Raw genomic sequence first — 18,567 nt, forward strand, 5'->3', positions numbered from 1 at the left:
TGATAGCTGTTGACAGTATTAGCAAGTCACCTTCTAGACTCTGTGTTCACATGGTAGCCTTCTTGCAGTTACCAGTCTTCACCAGACAGATGTGACCTAATCCCAAACCCATGTCCTTGACTCGATGGTTGGGTGGCTGAGCTGTCAAGGGCTCTCTGTATGATTTGACAAACTCATGAGGCTTCCCAGTTTGCTTCCTGCAGTGGGTTCTTACAAAGTGTGCTTTCCTGGTGGCTCAGATGGTAAAGAGTCTACCTGCAATGCAGGAGACCCAGGTTCGATCCTTGGGTCGGGCAGATCCCCTGGAGAAGGGAATGGCAACCCACTCCAGTATTCTTGCCTGGAGAATCCCATGGACAGGGGAGCCTGGCGGGCTACAGTCCATGGGGTCACAGAGTCAGACATGACTAAGCGACCAACACTTTGACTTACGAAGTGTAGACGTCCAGTCCCAGCCCCACCAGGGGTCCACATTGAGAGGGGCAGTGTTGGGCACAAAGGCCAGCGTTTCCTGAGTGCCTACTATGTACCAGGCAGTCAGGCTAGAACCCGTGAGACGTGTCCCTCCAACAGATGGTCACTGGCCTTCCTGTTACCGAGTGACTGTAAGCCAGTGACTTGGCCTCTCTCTTGGTTTTGGTTCTTTCACTGATGAAGTGGAGACAACAATACTGTTTATTTCATAGATTTATTGTGGGGTGGAAAGTGCTTAGAATGGGACCAGGCACTTAGTATAGGAAGGTGCTCAATATGCCTGAGCTGTTATGAGTGCTATTACAGTGATCCTCGTGGGAACACTTACGGGGGATAACAGTTCCTTAATTCAGCAAAATATATTGTACCCCTGTTTGCCAAGCCCTGGGGAAGTGCACTAACAGAGGTGATCACTGCCTTCAAGGAGCCCATGGTCAAGTAGAGGAAAAAGATCTACTCAGCTGGTCTAGAGGGAAATTACCAGGAACAGTGCTTCCAGGATCCCACTAGAGGAGTGAGGGGTTTATGCTCCTTGAGTCTTGGGAAGGCTTTCCAATCTGGGGCTTGAAGTGTGTCTTTACTACGAGATGAAAGGAGGGGAAGGGAAGCCCAGGCAGAGGGAACAGCATAAGCAAGAGCTTGGAGGCATGGAGAGACAGTGCCGGGTTTGGAGAGGCGGACAGGCCAGCCTACACCATGGAGTTAGCAGCAGCCCGCTAGAAGCCACCAGAATGCTGAGCAACCTGTGACATGAATGAGCTGGGCGGCTTCCATCTGGGAGCTTCCAGCCGGGGTAGGGTGAAACGCACGAACACCAACCACTGCAAAAGAACGCCAAGTTCTGCAAGTGGGTCCGTGTCCTGAGCTACTACTTTTCAGCAACAAAGCTATTTTTTTTTCACTTCATTGGCGAAGCTAACAGAGAGGGCACGACCGAAACGCGCCTGAGTGCCCAAGTGCAGCCTGATTCATCCGGTACCCCTCCTCCCCCAGGAGCTGAGGCCGGCCGCCTGCGCTGGGCGCTGTGCTCATCCCCGGAGCCGGAGAAGCGAGTCCAGTTTCTGGCACTCGGAACGGTCCTCCTCGGGACTCTCAGACCCTTCTCTGCACGCGTAAGCCAAGTGTCCAGAGCGGAGGCGAGGCCCGGCGGAGGTCGGGTGCCACCGGAATCTAAAGAGCTCAGACCGGCCTCGGTCGTGAGCCGGGAGCGGGTCGGGTTTGGCGCGCGGCTCGCGGGGCTGGGGCGCCACGCCCTCGGAGCAAGGCAGCAGCGCCCAGTTCCCAGAAAAAGGAGCGCCCCTCCATCTTTGTCACCCGGCGGCCCGGCGCGGCCCGGTAGCCCCGGGCTCGGGGAACGGGAGGCGGAGAGCAGTCCGAGCGCGGAGAAATCCGGCGGAGGGTGCTTTAAAGGAACGATCGGGGGGGGGCGCTGGGTTCTCGGCCCCGCCTCTGGGGCACCCCCCGGTAGCTCCTCCGCGCCGTCGGACCGTGTCCGACCCCGGCCCGGGGCTCGAGGGCGGAGGGGGGAGAGGGGGCCGGGGCCGGGCGGCCGAAGCGCCCCCTCCTGCGCGCCGGGAGGGGCGCGGCCCCGGCGCCCGCCCGCTCTTTCTTTCTCGCGTCCCTCCCTCCGCGGCGCCCGCCCTCGCTCCCTATTTGGAGCGGAGACACCCCTGACGTCGGAGCCGCTCGGCTCGCCGCTCCCCCGCACCGCGCGCCCGCCCGGGGCCGCAGACGGCGCTAGCGCAGCCCAGCCGAGCCTCGCGGGGCCGCCGCCAGCCCTGCCGGCAGCCTCCCCGAGCCTCCCGGGGCCGCCGCGCCCACCCGCCGCGGCCCGCAGACAGCCCCGCAGGAACCGGAGGGCGCGCCGCGCTCCCCTTCGCCGCGCGCGGTAAGTCCCGCCCGGGCCGGCGCGCGGGCGCCCGGCTTCCAGAGGCTTCGGCCGCGGGCGTAGCGTCGCGCGCCCCCGGGCACCGTGCGGAGGCGCCGCTGCCGAGCCCTGGGAGCCCCGGGCGGCTCTGAGACGCCGGGGCCGGGGGGAACGCGGGCGCGGCGCGGGGTGGCCATGGAGCGCCCCGGCCGCCCCGAGCCGGTCCCCCCGACTCACCCGGGTTTTCCATCGCTCGGTCGGAGATCCGCGGCCGAGCAAGGGGGTGCGCGGCCGAGAGGAAGCAGGGCGGCGGGTGGAGGGCCGGGTCGGGCCGCTCGGGCGCCGGGGCAGCGCCGGGAGCTCGGCCGCCGGGGCCCGCGCGTCTCCCCCGGCTCTGCCCCGGGGGCCTCGCAGCGCCGCGAGCCTCTTCTCTCCGGGACGTTGCTGCCTCCTTTCCGTCTCCAGGCGTCTGTCTTCCCATCTGGCTGTCTCCGTCTCTCGATTTCCGTTCCCCTCGTCCTCTGGGTCTGCCGCTTTCTTTCTGTTTCTCCCTCCTGCCCGTTTCCCGTTTCCCTGGGCTGGTGCCTGCCTTTCTGTTTGCCCTCCGCCCTCCGCCCGCCCCGCGCTGGGAGCCTCTGGCTCTCTCTGTCTCCCGGTGTCTGTGCGTCTCCCTGGTGCCCCCCACCCCCCACCGGATCGGAGGCCCGGGGCCCCCCAGCGGAGTCCGGGAACAGTTCCCTAGACCCGGGGAAAGGAGCGAAAGCCTCCCCCTGCCTTCCGCCTGCCCCCCGGGGCCGGGCTGGGGGCGGGGGGGGGGTCGTCTCCCTGGAATTTAGTCAGGGGCAGGGGAGTCGGCCTTTCCGGGGGCTCAGCTTCCTTGAGTTCCACCCCCGCGAGGCGGCCTGGACAACTGGGCCGTGCTGCCGGCCACCTGCCCGCCCCGCTGCCTGGGCGGGGCGGTTCGGATCTTTTACAAGACGCAGCAGAGGGGGCAGCTGGCCGCCTCGGAGTGGCCGGGGGCGCGGGGCGGGGGGGTGGCCGGCACCCGGGGACAAGGGCACATTTTCAGTGTTTCCGAGGTCCTCGCCCAGCTGGAGGACAGCAGCCTGTAACTCCGGGAACCCCAGGAAAACAGAGGTCAGGGCCGGAGGCCAAAGGCTGGGCTGCGGGCCGGGGGAGGGTGGGGGTGGGGAAGCAATTTGTCAACAAGGAGCCCCTCACCCTTTGTTACTGTGGCAACCACCGGCCTCCTGAAACTCCTCCAGATGCTGGGGCTGCTGCTTGGGTGTGGTTTGCCCCTAGTTGGGGCCAAAGAAAAGGCGAGGCTGGAGCATCGGTGACCCCCCCTCGACCCCCCGCATCCCCTAAACTGGACCTCCTTCTCCTGGGCCTGTGTGCTGGAGGGTGGGCCCGGGAAGATGTGCGTTTGCCCGCAGAGCCATCTTCATCCTTTAAAGTGAAATTTCCAAGTGAGTTAGCGCCTTCTCCCCACCCCCAGCCCCTGGGGTCGCAGGCGGTGGGGCGGGCGGGGACGCGGGTACCCGCAGCACTGGGACTTCTGCCGAGCAGATGTCTGTCTAGGCGGGCCCTGCAGCCGCTCGTTAGCATCGATTTGTTTTGGAGACAGTTTGTGGCCAGGAGGGTCTGCGGGCAGGAGGGCCGTGGTCTGGGTTGGGGCGGGGGCGTAGCCAGGGAGGTGGAGCTGCCCGGCCAGGCAGGCAGGCAGGCCGGCCTTCTGGGCCTGGGCCTGGCCCTTCGTGTGTCCCCCCCACCCCCGGGGTTTCAGATGTGCTCTGCCAGCGCTGACGGTAGGAAGGAAGCCACGCTGCGCTGACGGGGGTCATGGAGTCACAGTGGCTCTAAGCAGCGTGCTGGAGCTGGACTTCTCTTGAGACCATCTGCTAAGATAGGCTTTGCCAGGCCCTGCTTCCCATTTCACGGGACCAAATGGGAGGCTGGGCAGGTGAAACCAGCGGTCAGTGGCCTGGTCCCTAACCGTGGTCCTGTCCTGCCCCCAGGCACACACAGCAAGGCAGAGGATGAGCTTGGGCCCGAATCTGTCCCCCGACCCCAGAAAGGGCCTGCGGAGCAGATCGGGGCCGGGGGTCTGAGCCTGCCGCCCCCCGCCCCCAGTGGCCCCATTCGAGGAAGTCCCGGCAGACACTCCTTCCAGGACCTGAGGTGGTTGCCTCGCCCTTGCTGGTCACCCAGCCCAGGGCCGCAGCCGGGAACGCCACGCCCTCCGCACCGGCAGCGTGCGCGGCCTGGCCGCCGAGCCCCGCCTGTTTTCACTAAGTTGCTAGTCTCTCGGGACCCCGGCCCTTCAGCCAAGGGCCCAAGGATTAGCGTCTGAGCGGGGTCTTCCCCTCTGCGCCCACCCTGGCAAGCAGAAAACCCTCACCCAGCCGTCGTCTCGTTTGCCTGAATTTTTTCCCCTAAATTCAGTTCCTTCAAGGCAGACACAGCCCTGGGTTTAGATATTCTGGGACCCGCTGGGGATCTGGCGGGAGGGAGGCAGAGGGGGAGGGGGGCGTGGAGGCAGAAGGGCGTGGGCAGGGTTCAGAGAGGGTGAGTAGCCCTGAGTGACTCCAAGCCGGTGCTCCCGGGACATCTGCTGAGCACCGCCTGTGCCGGGCGCCCTCTCCCGAAATTTCCACGCACTCTGCAGTTTAACTCACAGCTGCCCTGAGAGGTGCCCCCATCCTGCAGATGAGGAAACTGAGACACAGAAATGTCCAGGTGAAGGAATCCCCTGGCGGCCCAGCGGTTAGGGCTTGGTGCTTTGATGGCCAGGGGCCTGGGTTCCGTCCCAGTTCGGGGAACCGAGGTCCCGCAAGCTGCACAGTGGCCAACAGAAGAAAAATAAAAAGGTTCAAGCGGGTGAGCTAGGGTTTGAACCAGGGTCTGTCACAGCCTCAGCTGTGAATGGAGGAGACCCAGACCCTGGCCTTTGTGTATGTTGGGGGGGCGGGGGGAGGAGGAAAACGGGGAGGGCTAGAGACTGGGGGCACCCGGTTTGATCCATTTGGGAAACAAGTCCCCACAAACCCCGCTGCCCTCTGTGCGGATCCAGGTGTCACCTGAGCCCACGGGGAGGACCCGCCAGCCTTGAGTGGAGAGGTTTGCAGAGGAGGCTCGGGAAGGCGGACGTGGGAGCTGGGGACAGGCTGGCCTTCTGCTAAGGAAGCCTGTGCTGCCCCTGTGTGTGTGTGTGTCTGGGGGTGAGTGGACCATTGTACCAAGACTGTGCTGGATTACCTGCCCTTAAGGACCCTGAATACTCAGATTTACCCAGGAGAGGAAACGGAGAGGGTGATGGTTCACTTCTTTTGTGACGCTGACTCTGCTCTGCACTGGGCTCTCTACAGCGGGAAGGGGCGGGCCAGGGGTCTTCCTTGAAACCTAAGTCCCTCTGGTGAATTTAAGGTTTGATGGCAGGCTCTAGGCCCGGGCAGGGGGGGTGGGTGGCTGCTGTCAGCCGTGCTGTTCTGGGGACCCTTCCCTGGGGAGCTGGGGGGCTCCTGACCTGACCGGGCCTCAGCTCCACATGGGACCGGGCTCACGTGCGTGGGTCCTGACTGTGGGGTCGGCATACCCAGGGCTGGGCCGGGTGCCTGAGTTGTTGGCAAGCATCTCGGGGAAGATGCCGGGTTCTGCAGGGTGTGGGGACCAGCAGGCCTGACTCGGAAGCCGGCGTCCTTGCTGCCCCCACCCCACCTTTGCCCAGGAAGCTTCCAGGGCAGGTGTCCCGTGTCTTTTCCCTGCCCTCGTCCCCGAGTGGGAGACACAGGCTGTCACTTCTTGCTCTGTGCCTCAGTTTCCCCGCTGCTGGGCCAGCCTGTATCCCCTCACCTCCCCTGCGGAACATCTCCCTGTGGTGCTGGCAGCCTCGGATGTATCAGGGGTTGGCATGAGGCCTCTGGGGATCCTGAGGGCTTGGGCCTGGGAGTGGATGGTGCGGTGGTAAGAAGGTTTTCATGCTGGGCTGGGGATGCCCTCACTGTGGCCCCCCGACAGCTCCAAGGAAGGCTGAAAGCTCCAGGGAGCAGGGGTCTGCCGTGGCCACATGCCCGTCTGCAGGGGGTTTGGAGTGGGATTTGAACTCTGCCCTGTGGGGCGCCCAAGCTTCCAGCCCTGGCTGTGGCTGAACCCCAGAGAGCTGCTCGGCCTAAGAGACACAGCCTCCGCTGCTGGGCCGGGGTGGGGAGCCCTGGCCTCCTGCGTGTTCCGGATTGTTCCTTCGCTTCCGCTTCTGTGAGCCTTTCCGAGGTTATCCTGCTGCTGTCTGTGTCAGACCTCGGCTTTAGTCAACACTAGTTGTGTCAGTCAGCTTGAGCAAATGTCTTAACCTCCCGGTGCCTCCGTTTCTTCATCTGTAAAATGGGGAGAATACAGTATCTGTTTCCTACAACTGAATAAATGAATATATATATATATATATATATGTATATATGTATATATAAGCCTTAGAGGGCTTCCCTTGTGGCTCAGCGTCTGCCTGCAATGCGGGAGACCTGGGTTCAATCTCTGGGTTGGGAAGATCCCCTGGAGAAGGAGATGGTAACCCACTCCGGTACTCTTGTCTGGAAAATTCCATGGATGGTGGAGCCTGGTAGGCTACAGTCCGTGGGGTCACAAAGAGTCGGACACAACTGAGCAACTCACTGTAAGCCCTAGAACAGCTCCTGGCCCACAGTCAGGAGCAGCTCTAACTACGGGGAAGCAAAGAGGGGGTGTGCTGGGCTAATACCCACAACCCCCTCCTGGTCTTACTGTGCTGGTACCTAACTATACTCCTGAGTTCAGTCCAGAATTGAGACTCTCTGCCGGCCCCCCCGACTCCAGCTGTCTGACTGCTGCTCTGAACAGCTGCTTGCTCATTACCCACCTCCCTCAACCTCCCCTCCAGGCTCTGAACCCCTGGGGGCCCCCAACCTCAGCCCCCTCTCGGCCCCCGAGACGGTGCTTGGGAGACCAGCGTCCCACTGCAGGGAACCGCATTGTCTAGAGGAAGGACACTGCTCGGCCTGACCGCTGGGGGTCCTGGGACCACCCCTCTGCAAAACACGGGGGTCAGCTTGGGGGGACCCCCTTCCCCCTCTGGCATTCTGGGCGACCCATGACTTGTGTGAGACCCGGGGGAGGTTCTCAAGTCTCAGGAAGGAAGGTCCGACTGTTGTATCAAAAAAAAAAACACAGCCAAACAACTGAGCTGCTGCTTAGAAAAACAAAATACAAGCCAACAAAACATAAAACCTGCTAGCGAAGAGCTGGCCCCAGTGTGGGGGGCAGCAGGGGTTCTTGGGGGCTGGGTGGGAGGGTGGGCTCCCTGTCTCCTGGCCCAGCTCCTAGGTTTGGCTCTGATGCCAGCCCAGCCTCCTCGTCACGCCCCAGGGGCAGGGCACCGTCCTGAGTGGGGTGGCGGGCTGCTCCCATCACATCCTGGCCGTGGTTTTCAAGGACGGGGCTCCGCTCCTGTCGTGGGGCCGAGGTCGCTGGGCACAGAGAGGCGACCTGTACTGCTGGACCCGTGCGGCTCCTAGGTGGGGGGCTGGGGCCGGAACTTAGGAGGCTCCTGGGCCGGGCTTCTGCTGGAGCTCAGAGCTGCTGGCTCCAGGAGGCTGGGGGAGGCCAAGCGTGGCCGGGCCAGGGCGTGGGGAGAGGCCGGGCCTGGCGGAGTGGGTTGGAGCACCCCATTGTGGGCCCAGCTGGCCCTTAGCTGTGCCCGAGACGGGGATGGGGTATGCGGAGCTGAGGGAGGCGGCTTCTTCCTCAGCGTCTCTCGTTCCGCCTCGGCATCTGCTACAACCTGATCCATGGGACCAGTCCTCACCCTCCAGGGCGGCAGGTCTCCTGAAGCATCGTCATCCCACCTCCGCTGAGCCTTGTTGTGAACCTCATGCCCATCTCAGTCCCTTAGTGGGGTCCCGGCCCCCAGCCCCAGTTCCAGCATCTCCCCATCCCAGCCCCAAACCAGCCCCGCACTCACCTCCTCACGGCTTCTGCTCCCAGGCTTCACTCCCGTCCTAAGGGAGCCTACCGTCATTCCCTGCCCGCCTGACCTGGCCTTGTGAGGTGCCCTGCAGGGGTCAGGCATCGCACAAAAGTCCCTGGACTCTCGGAGGTCTCGCCGGGGGCACCCCAGGGAGCCTCTTAGGTGGGCCTCCGCCAGCGCTGGGCTCAGACCCTGACTGAGCGCCTGAGTGCCTGGGGATGGGAAGGGAGTTGGTGGGGTGACGGAGCCTCCTGGGTGCTAAGGGTGCCAGAAAATTAGGTCGCCAGTTAGGAACACGTCCATTCTCTTTTCTTAGGTTGTGGCTGTCCTGAAAACACGGGCTTAGCTGTCGGTCTTGGGAGTGAGACCGGAAATGTGTGGGTGAGGGCCTGGGTCAGGATGCAGACTGCCCTGGGATGGGGCAGACCGTCTGGACTCGCCTCCCACCACTCTGCCCACTGCACCCCTCCCCGCTGGGCTGGGAGCAGGGATCCCCTGGGCTCTGGGATCCAGCGAGATGGCACTTGTCTCTGCTTCCAGGGACCGCATGCAGGGAGGTGGGGCAGGATCTGAGCTGAACATTCTAGAGGGAGGAGTGGAGCCCTGTGGAGGTGGTCGCAGCCCTGCAGGCCAGCCCCCGGGCCCGCCCTGGAAGCCCCGCGGAGCCTGCCCAGCAGGTCAGCCTGCAGGAGCCAGCAAGATCCCCGAGCACTTCTCACTTCCCAGCTTTTCACCAAGTACCTGCCCCTTTCAGCAGAAAGTGGGCCAAGGGTCAGGGTGGTTCTGAAGGAGGTGTCCAGGCCTTGGCTAGCCTGACTAGTACCGGGCATCCGTGGGGCCGTTGGGACCGTACTTGGCCTTTGCTTCCAGTTCAGCCTCACCCAGGCCCCTCTGGGGACTGCCCCGAGGCACAGAACCCGTTTGACTGAGCCAGACCACTTCTTAAGCCCGCCCTGCATATCAGAACCATCATGGAAGCTTGTTAAAAAAAAAAAAAAAAAAAAGGCACCCCACCTTCCACTCCACGAGTCTACCAGGTTTGAAAATCAGCAGTCCAGGGCACCTCACTCATTTTATAGGTGGGGACCCTGAGGCTGGAGTGTCCAGGGTCTCCCGGCCCATGTGGATGCCTGATCCCCAGTCCAGTGCCTTTCCCCAGTGTCCTGCCCCCAGAGGACCGCCTTGTAGGCATTGCCCTCACTTGCGAACCTCTCTGAAACTTCCCTCTACAGTTTTTGCAGTGGGGGCGTCGGTGAAACCTCCAGAGGATGAAGCTGGGGGACGCTGGGAAAATCCTCTCTGAGCCCGCCCTTCGGACACACACGCTGCCCTGCAGCGCCCTCTGCTGGCAGATTCTAGTATCGCCTCAGTGCCTCGCTCCAGGGTCAGGCCCGTGGCTTGGATTGTCTCTTATTTGACTCGGGGTAGATTGGAGCTGGAGACAGTGATGTGTGTGTCGACTCTGGACTTGGAGCATCCAGAAGAGAAATACAGTCTAGTTCGGGGTTGGATTTTTTTTTTTCCACCCGACGTTCAGCCAGCCGAAGTGGCACAAGATTTCACAGTGGCACAGAGATGGTTAGCTTTCCTGATGCCGGAGTGCCAACAGCCACGGGGGCGGGAGACGTGGCCCTGGAGGACCCCCAGCAGAGCAGTGAGGAGGGGGCTGGTGGCTGCTCGGTACTCAGCGGGGTGCTTGGGAACGGCTTTAGGACGTGCCGCAGTCCGTTGTCACAGGGCATCACCCCCGCCCCTTTTATAGCACCCCCCTTTTTAGTTGAAGAAAGTGAGGTCCCGAGATAAACAGTAATCTGCTTGGGACTTCCCTGATGGCCCAGTGGCTGGGCCTCTGCACTCCTAATGCAGTTGGCGGGGTTTGGTCCCCGGTCAGGAGCTGGATCCCACGTGCTGCTGCAATGATTGAAGATCCTTCATGCCACCACTCAGACCCGGTGCAGCCAGATAAATACATGAGTGTTAAAAGTAACTCCTGAGAGTCCCTTGGACTGCAAGGAGATCCAGCCAGTCCATCCTAAAGGAGCTCAGTCCTGGGTGTTCATTGGAAGGACTGATGCTGAAGCTGAAACTCTAACACTTTGGCCACCTGATGTGAAAATTTGACTCATTGGAAAAGACCCTGATGCTGGGAAAGATTGAGGGCAGGAGGAGAAGGGAACGACATAGGATGAGGTCTGATGTGCTGCAGTCCATGGGGTTGCAAAGAGACAGGATTGAACTGAAACAACTGAAAAGTAACTTACTTCAAAGCTACAAAATAAGTTATAAAGACAGCTAACACACATGGAGTGTGTATTAGCTGCTAGTCTCTCTGCTCAGAGCTTTTCATGAAATACCTTATTTAATCGCCACGATACCCATCTGGTGCTCCTAGTACCAGCAGCCCCAGGTCTGAGGTTCCAACAGGAGAAATAACTTGTCCAAGGTCGTGCTTGGCTGGGAAGCTGTAGAGATAGGGCTTGAACCCAGGGAGTCAGGGGTCGGTGGGCACACCTGTGGTGCCACTGTGCCCGCCCTCTGCCCAGCCCCCGGGCCCTGCCGGCCTCACCTGCGGTCTGTGCTCAGTCCTAGGGCTCCAGAGGCCGTGGGCACGATGCTGCAGGTCCTGGTGGGGGCTGTCCTGCCCGTCATGGTGCTGGCTGCGCCTCCGCCCATCAACAAGCTGGCCCTGTTCCCAGATAAGAGCGCCTGGTGTGAGGCGAAGAACATCACCCAGATCGTGGGCCACAGCGGCTGTGAAGCGAAGTCCATCCAGAACAGGTGGGACCCCGGGGGGCGGCAGCTGGGCGGGGTCCGCACAGGGGCCCAGAGGGGAGGAAGGGGACGGGCTGCCCGCAGCGGCACGGACAGCGGTCTCTCCTCTCGCAGGGCCTGCCTGGGACAGTGCTTCAGCTACAGCGTCCCCAACACCTTCCCGCAGTCCACGGAGTCCCTGGTGCACTGCGACTCCTGCATGCCGGCCCAGTCCATGTGGGAGATTGTGAGTACCGCCCGCCGCGGCCTGGGCTCCCCCGGGCCTGGGCCCCGCGGGGGCAGGGTTCGGGGCTGGCGCTGGGGGTACATCAGTCACTTGTTGAAATCCTTTCGGGGGCGTCCCGCTGTTACAGAATGAGACCCAGGTCTCCGCCGTGCCCCTTGAGGCCCAGCCACAAGCCGTGCTCTGGCTCAGCAGGCTTCTGAGCATCATCCTGCCTCGCCCACCTTCTGTACCGGCTTGACCCCTGACACCAACCTGCCTCCTTTCGGGCCCCCATACCTACTTGGCTGGCGATCACCGCAGGGCCTTGACGCCTGCCCTTTGCCCTGTTCAGCATCCCTTTCTCCCCACCCTCCCCACCTGGTTAACTTCCAGTCGCTCCTCTGTTCTTGGCCCGGGAGCCTTTTCTCAGGCCCCGTTCCGGATCCCGCAAGCACTGTGTACCCCCGCTTTGAGCATCTTTCACACGCACAGAGTTTTACTTCTCACGTCTGCGTCCTCCGCTAGACTCTGAGTTCCTTAAAGGACCAGGCCTGGCCTTCAGAGCTGGCACGTCTGCAGAGCTGGCATGGAGAAGGTGTTTGGAGGAAGGAGGGAGAGACGAGGAAAGGAAAAAGGAATGGTGGCTAACGAACGCTAAGCGGGCTCATCTGGGGCGAGCCTTGGGCTGTGTGTGTGTGTGCGAGCGCACGCGTGGAGGTGCGGTGAGGGTGGGGTGGGGGGCTGGAGGGGTGCATCCAGGAAGCAGTGTCTGGGCTTAGACCCAGAGGTTCGGGGGAAGTTAAGTGGGCAAAGTCTGGGGCAGCGGGGAGTGGGGTGGGTGGGCCAGGCCCTCCCAGGCAGAGGGAACTGCACGTGCAAAATCTTGGGCAGATGAGGCAGCAGGGAGCTGGTGGGAGGGGGGCAAGGTCGAGGCTGGGGGGTCTATGGCAGGAGGCCTGTGAGGAGTCAGGCAGTGGGAGCCCTGGGGGCCGGTTTCAGGCAGGGGCGGGCCATTCGGGTCCCCAGGAGGGGTCTCCTGGCTGCCTGGGGCTAGGGAGGAAGGTGGCAGGATGTGGGGAGACAGGCCAGCAGGCTCCTGCAGGGACTCACCCCCTTGTCTCCCCCCGCCAACCGTGCCCAGGTGCCCTGGGGGGTGCTGCTCAGGCTTCCGGGGCCTCTGGGGTGATTCTTGGTCCCGTGATGTGGGTCGCCCCTGGGGCCTCCCTGCCTGCCCAGGCCCTTGGAAATGCCGCTCCTCTTCTGCCCGCCCTGCCCAGGTGACCTTGGAGTGCCCCGGCCACGAGGAGGTGCCCCGGGTGGACAAGCTGGTGGAGAAGATCCTGCATTGCAGCTGCCAGGCGTGCGGCAAGGAGCCCAGCCATGAGGGGCTGAGTGTCTACGTGCAGGCCGAGGACACGCAGGGCCCCCAGCCCGGCGCCCACGCCCACCCCCATCCCGGCGGGCAGGCCCCCGAGCCCGAGGACCCCCCGGGGGCCCCCCACGCCGAGGAAGAGGGGGCCGAGGACTGAGGCCCCCCGAGTCTTCCTCCCCTCCCGCTCCCTGTGGAATGTGGGGGTCTCGCCCTCCCGGGGAAGAGCTGGGGGGAGAGGCTGAAGCCCCACCTTTGGCACTGGTCGGACTTGGATTCAGACTTGGACTTGGAACGCTTCCCGGTTGCCATGGAGATCTGAAGGGGGTGGGGCTGGGGCCAAGCTGCACAATTTAATATATTCCAGAGTGGGGGGCAGGGGTGGAGATCTTCAGGGCTCTTTTTTGGGGCGGGGCGGGGGAGCTCTTTTCCTGACCGCCTCTGAGATATGTGCCCTTGGTTGGCGGGGAGAGGGGTCGCGGGCTAGGCTGCTGAGTTGGCGAGGCTGTCCAAACTGTGCCAAGGCCCCCCCCCCCGCCCCGCCCCCAGAGCAGCGTCTCCTGGTGGCACTGAGGTGGCCCTCCTGTCCTTGGGAGTCAGGCCTGGGCAGGCCCCCGCTGACTCCTGGCCCTGGGGCGGGGAGCCAGGCTCGCTGGCTTCCTCGGCTTCCCTGGGGGTGGCGGGAGGCAGGGGTAGAGAGGCCTTCTGGGCCGGGGGGAGGGGATGACCCCGTCCGTCAGACAGCACCCCTCCCTCCCCCCTCCCTCCCACCCAGATCTTAGTGCCCCAATCCCTGTTCCAGGCCCCTCAAAGTTGATGGAGCTAGCCTCCCCGTCTTGGGGAACTCTCTCTGCACATCCGATGGTGGGGAGGGGTCTCCCTTACCCAGAGGGTTCCCAGGACAGACGTGGTGGGGCATGGACTCGGGGTGAGCCTCAAGAAAGGAAGGAGAGGAGGCGTGAGGGCTGGTGGGGGGCCCCGGGCCCCCTGAGGTGCTCCAGCGGCCGGCCCCGCCCCCGCCTCCCAGCTGCACTTTAGCCCCAGGGGGGCGGGGGTCCTGGGGTGGGGGCTGGCAGGCGGGAAGGGAGGAGCCCCCCTCAGCACCCACAGCTGCCTGCATCCGCTCTTCTGCCCCAGGGCCCCTGCCGGCCCCCCAGCCCCCTGCCAGGGGGAGCCCCGGCCCTCACGGCTGACCCGACAAGAGCTTCTGGAGCTTGTAACCAGTAGACTGTCTCCCCGAGGGACCCTGAGTTTTCTCGTGAATAAATTCCTTCAACGCCCGTGTTCTGTGCTGACCCAGGGCACCCCGAGGGGAGGGCCTCAGGCCGCGCATCGAGCCCTGGGAGGACCCCCAAGGCAGAGCTTGGTCTGCAGCCGCCCCACATCCTAGGGGTCCCCACTTCCCTGCAGCCCCTCCCGGCTCCTGGCTCCTCACCTCCTTCCTGCGGAGGCTGTTGCTGGCCTCACATGTACCTTGGGTGGGCCTTGAGAACCCCGCTTCTGACTTTGACCTTTGACCCCCTGGGCCTGTGATCTCTACCCTCAGAGTGAGCCAGCCTCAGCCCCTCCCGGCCCCAGCCTGGCTTGGCCTCAGGAGAAGGGGAAACAGACAAAAGCAGTGGTTACAGACTGATACGCAAAGTGGGATGCTTTGCTAAGTACTTTTTGTAAATTGACTCACTTCACCCTCACCACTCGCTTGCGATGCAATTACTGCCCTCATTTTACAGAAGAGGCATCAGAAGTACAGAGGAATTAAGTAACTTGCCTAGGGGTTGAGAAAGGTCTCCAACAGGACTTGAACCCAGGCAGTCTGGCTGAATCACTCTTCTCAGTATAATCTTAGGAACTGCCGTTGGTTCAGTTCAGTTCAGTCACTCAGCCGTGTCCGACTCTGCGACCCCGTGGACTGCAGCACGCCAGGCCTCGCTGTCCATCACCAACTCCCGGAGTTTACCCAAACTCATGTCCATCGAATCTGTGATGCCATCCAGCCATCTTATCCTCTGTTGTCCCCCTCTCCTCCCACCTTCAATCTTTCCGTTTGTTGATCACCTACTATGTGCTGGACTGGGTGCTTGACAATGCTTGGGGTCCTTTTCCCCTCAAAATGACCCTGTGGATTTGGTATCATTACCTGCATGTGGCTTCCCCAGCTCTGGAAGTTGGGGCTCCCAGCCTCTCCACTGAGGCCAGGCAAGTGGCGGGAGAACTCTCTGATCCTTTCTTCCTCACACGCATTGCTGTAACCACCACACCAGGCAGTTTGTAGATGCCTGCTAAGTTGCTTCAGTCATGGCCAACTCTTTGCGGCTCAGTGGACTGTAGCCCACCAGACTCCTCCATCCATGGGATTCTCTAGGCAAGAACACTGGAGTGGCTTGCCATTTCCTTCTCCAGGGGATCTTCCCAACGCAGGGATCGAATCTGTGGTTCTTATGTCTCCTGCATTGGCAGGCAGGTTCTTTACCACCAGCTGTATCATTTCTCATCCATGGGGGATCTTCATTTTGCAAATGTGAAGAGGGTGCCTTTTTGCTCTGGGAGTGCTTTCCGCCTGCTGGCAGAGAGTGGTGCAGGTGGCAGGCCTGGAGCAGCAGCGGGAGGTCAGACTTCTCGCTCTTTGCAGTCAGAGCCGTGGAGGTGTCGGCACAGAACCGGGTTTCAGCGAGATGAAAAACAGCCTCGTGGGAGGATGAGGTTCGGCCAGGGCGGGGGCTGGCGCTGGTGCCTAGCTGGGAACTGCAGGAGTCCAAGCAGGAGGTGATGGAGGCCAGGACTGGGTGGGGGTGGGGGAGGGCTAGGGAATCGGGGCCGCAGGGGAGACGCGCTGCTGATCGGAGGTGCGAGCAGCCAGCCAGAGAGCCAGACTTAGAGGACAGAGACGCGGCGCTGGTTGTGCCCGTTCGCCGATGGGAGTGAGATGCGAATTACTGCCCGCTGATTTTTCCCTTGGCCAACCTCAAACTGAACCACCAAGAGGACCCAGAAGAAAAATTGCAGGTCCCCCCACCACCATTCACCCCCAAACCCTGCAAAGGTGGAGGAATTGAAAATCTCGACAAGGGACAAACCCTAAGGCAGCACTGTCCATGGCAACCCACTCCAGTATTCTTGCCCGGGAAATCCCATGGACAGAGGAGCCTGGCGGGCTGCAGTCCACGGGGTCACAAAGAGTCGGACACGACTGAGCGATTCAACAGCAACAACAATCTATGCTGAGGATACAACGGTGAACGAGAGAGACGACGCCCCACCCTCAGTTAACCCGATGGTTAACGGCTCCCGTGAGAGCAGCTCTGAGCAGGCCTCCCAGCCCCCCTGAACCCTGGGTTCCCCACCTCTGTCCTGAAATGTTCTTCGTGGTCCCCTGTGTGCTGACAGGCATGGAGGCTTGGGATAGAAGACTTCCTAAGACTCAGCTGTCCCATTGTGGCACAAGCTTTCTCTCTCGAGGGAGGGAGCACCCCATGGCTAGAAGTAATCAAGAAAAAACTGAGCGTCCTTAAAGGTCCCTCTCTACCCTGAAATGTTAGGGACATCTGAAAGTGAAGTCGCTCAGTCGTGTCCGACTCTTTGCGACCCCGTGGGCCGCAGCTCACCAGGCTCCTCCGTCCATGGGATTCTCCAGGCAAGAGTACTGGAGTGGGTTGCCATTTCCTTCTCCAGGGGATCTTCCCCACCTAGGGATTGAACCCAGGTCTCCTGCATTGCAGGCAGACACTTTAACCTCTGAGCCACCAGGGAAGCCCCGAAGGATGTCTAAGACTGTGTTACTCCATGACCTAAACGACAAATTTAGGTGCACAAACTGTCAAAGTCCTAAATTCTAGATAATACCTGTGGCCACAAGGTGGCGCCAGTACCCAGGCTCAGTCTTGAAGAATTTTTTTTTTTTTTTTTTTTTACAGCAAAGTACCGTTTACAACGGAACAAGCATCTGTGATCCTATCACCCAGAACGAACAAATGCTAACATTTTTGGTCACGTTTTCATAGTATTTCTTTTTCCAGCCACACCGTGAGACTTGCTGGAATTTTCCATCTCAACCAGGGATGGAACTCAGCCCCAGAAGTGAAATCTCAAGTTCTAACCACTGGACCGCCAGGGAATTCCCTAGATTTAAAAAATATTTTATTTTTTAAAGGAAGTATAGTTGATTTACAATGTTGTGCCAACCTCTTCTGTACAGCAAAGTGGCTCAGTTTATACACGTACACATTCTTTTTTAAAAAATATTTTCCTTTATGGCATTACAGAATATTGAAGATAGTTCCCTGTGCTATGCATTAGGACCTGGCTGCTTATCCATCCTAAATGTTATAGTTTGCATCTACCAAACGCAAACTTCCAGTCCATCCCTCTCTTTTTCCCCTAGATTTTTTTTTTTTTTACATAAAGGAATCAAACTGAAAGAGATAAAGCAGAGGGTGCCTGCATGCTAAATCGCTACAGTTGTGTCTGACTCTGCAAAATCCCACAGACTGTAGCCTGCCAGGCTCCTCTGTCCATGGGATTCTCCAGGCAAGAGTACTGGAGTGGGTTGCCATTTCCTCCTCCAGGGGGTCTTCCCCACCCAGGGATCGAACCGGAGGCTCTATGTCTCCTCCACTGGCGGGCAGGGTCTTTACCGTTAGCGCCACCTGGGAAGGCAAAGCATAGGGAATAATATTCAATGTCACTAAATACTTAAACATCTTAAAAAGTATTTACTTGACTCAGTTTTGGCGGCATTGGGTCTTCCTTGCTGCCCATGGCCTTTCTCTCTTTGTGGCAGCCTGGGGCTCCTCTTTGTTGCAGAGAACGGGCTTCTCATTGCTGTGGCCTCTCCTGCCGCGGAGCACGGCTTTTAGAGTTCTCGGGCTTCAGCAGTTGGCATGTGGGCTCAGTAGTCACTGGCTCAGTAGTTGTGGGGACGGGCTTACTTGCCCCGCATGTGGAACCCTCCTGGACCAGGGATGGAACCCGTGTCCCCTACACTGGCAGGCAGATTCCTAACCACCGGACCACCAGGGAAGTCTTCACTATACACTTTTAATTTTCACAAAGCTAAAATGGACCAAGCACATTCTCCATACCACATGGTTTCAAGGCTCAACCCAGGTGTATGTCCACTACCCCAGTTTCATAGCTGCAGAGACATGAAAAAGCTTGGCCAAGGTCACAGAGCAAGTAACAGAATCGGGATTATGAACCCAGGAAGCATCACAGACAAACTCTTGGAGACAGTGGAGGACGGAGGAGCCTGCCGTGATGCAGCCCACTGGGGCACAGTCAGACAGGACTGAGTGACTGAAGGATGCCAGCAACACTGGGCCCCGAAGTGTGTCCCACACAGCGCCTCTCAGCTTTGCTGTTGCTCAGTCGGGAGTCCCTGGGTTGAGGAGCTCCGCTCAGTGTTATGTGGCAGCCTGGATGGGAGTTAGGGGGAGAATGGATACATGTGTGTGCATGCCCGAGTCCCTTTGATGTCCATGTGAAACTATCACAACCTTGTCAACTGGCTATATTCCAATATAAAATAAAAAATTAAAAAAATCCCTGGGCTGAAGAAGTTACTGCAGAGCTGCATGCATTCCCATTTTACAGATGGGAACACTGAGGCTAGTGGCTATCACTGACACAGCACCATAAGGCTTGCTGATGGTACCAGCAACCCTGAGAGGTGGGTGCTGTGTTGTTCTGCTAGTTACTGCCGAGGAGCAAACAGTGGCCCAAGGAGATGGTGTCACTGGTCCTAAGTCCACAGGGCTGGTTAGCAGCAGAGCTGGGATTCCAAGTCTGCTCTTTCTGGCTCTCTGCCCAGAGCTTCGTATCCTGTTCCCTGAGGCAGGACAGAAAGTGTCGTGATGGTGCAGGTGATGTTGGGAGGGAAGGCAAGCCTT

General features: G+C 60.6%; 1 protein-coding gene across 4 annotated transcripts; it reads left to right on the top strand.

The window, feature by feature from the left end:
• Window positions 1-1,213: 1,213 nt before the first annotated feature.
• On the top strand, window positions 1,214-13,962 carry NBL1 (NBL1, DAN family BMP antagonist). Of its 4 annotated transcripts, XM_043444597.1 has the most exons (5): window positions 1,214-1,267; window positions 1,468-1,586; window positions 10,920-11,114; window positions 11,223-11,334; window positions 12,591-13,962. In XM_043444597.1, exons 1-5 carry the CDS (start codon window positions 1,229-1,231, stop codon window positions 12,840-12,842), a joined length of 717 nt encoding a protein of 238 aa, XP_043300532.1. In that variant the 5' UTR covers window positions 1,214-1,228; the 3' UTR covers window positions 12,843-13,962. The 4 variants fall into 4 exon arrangements, with proteins under 4 accessions (XP_043300532.1, XP_043300533.1, XP_043300535.1 ...); XM_043444598.1 differs by lacking the exons at window positions 1,214-1,267; window positions 1,468-1,586 and adding an exon at window positions 1,881-2,362; XM_043444600.1 differs by lacking the exons at window positions 1,214-1,267; window positions 1,468-1,586 and adding an exon at window positions 3,334-3,478.
• The last annotated feature ends 4,605 nt before the right edge of the window (window positions 13,963-18,567 follow it).

The sequence above is a fragment of the Cervus canadensis genome, chromosome 24 (genome assembly GCF_019320065.1).
Source record: "Cervus canadensis isolate Bull #8, Minnesota chromosome 24, ASM1932006v1, whole genome shotgun sequence".
NCBI lineage: Eukaryota > Metazoa > Chordata > Mammalia > Artiodactyla > Cervidae > Cervus > Cervus canadensis.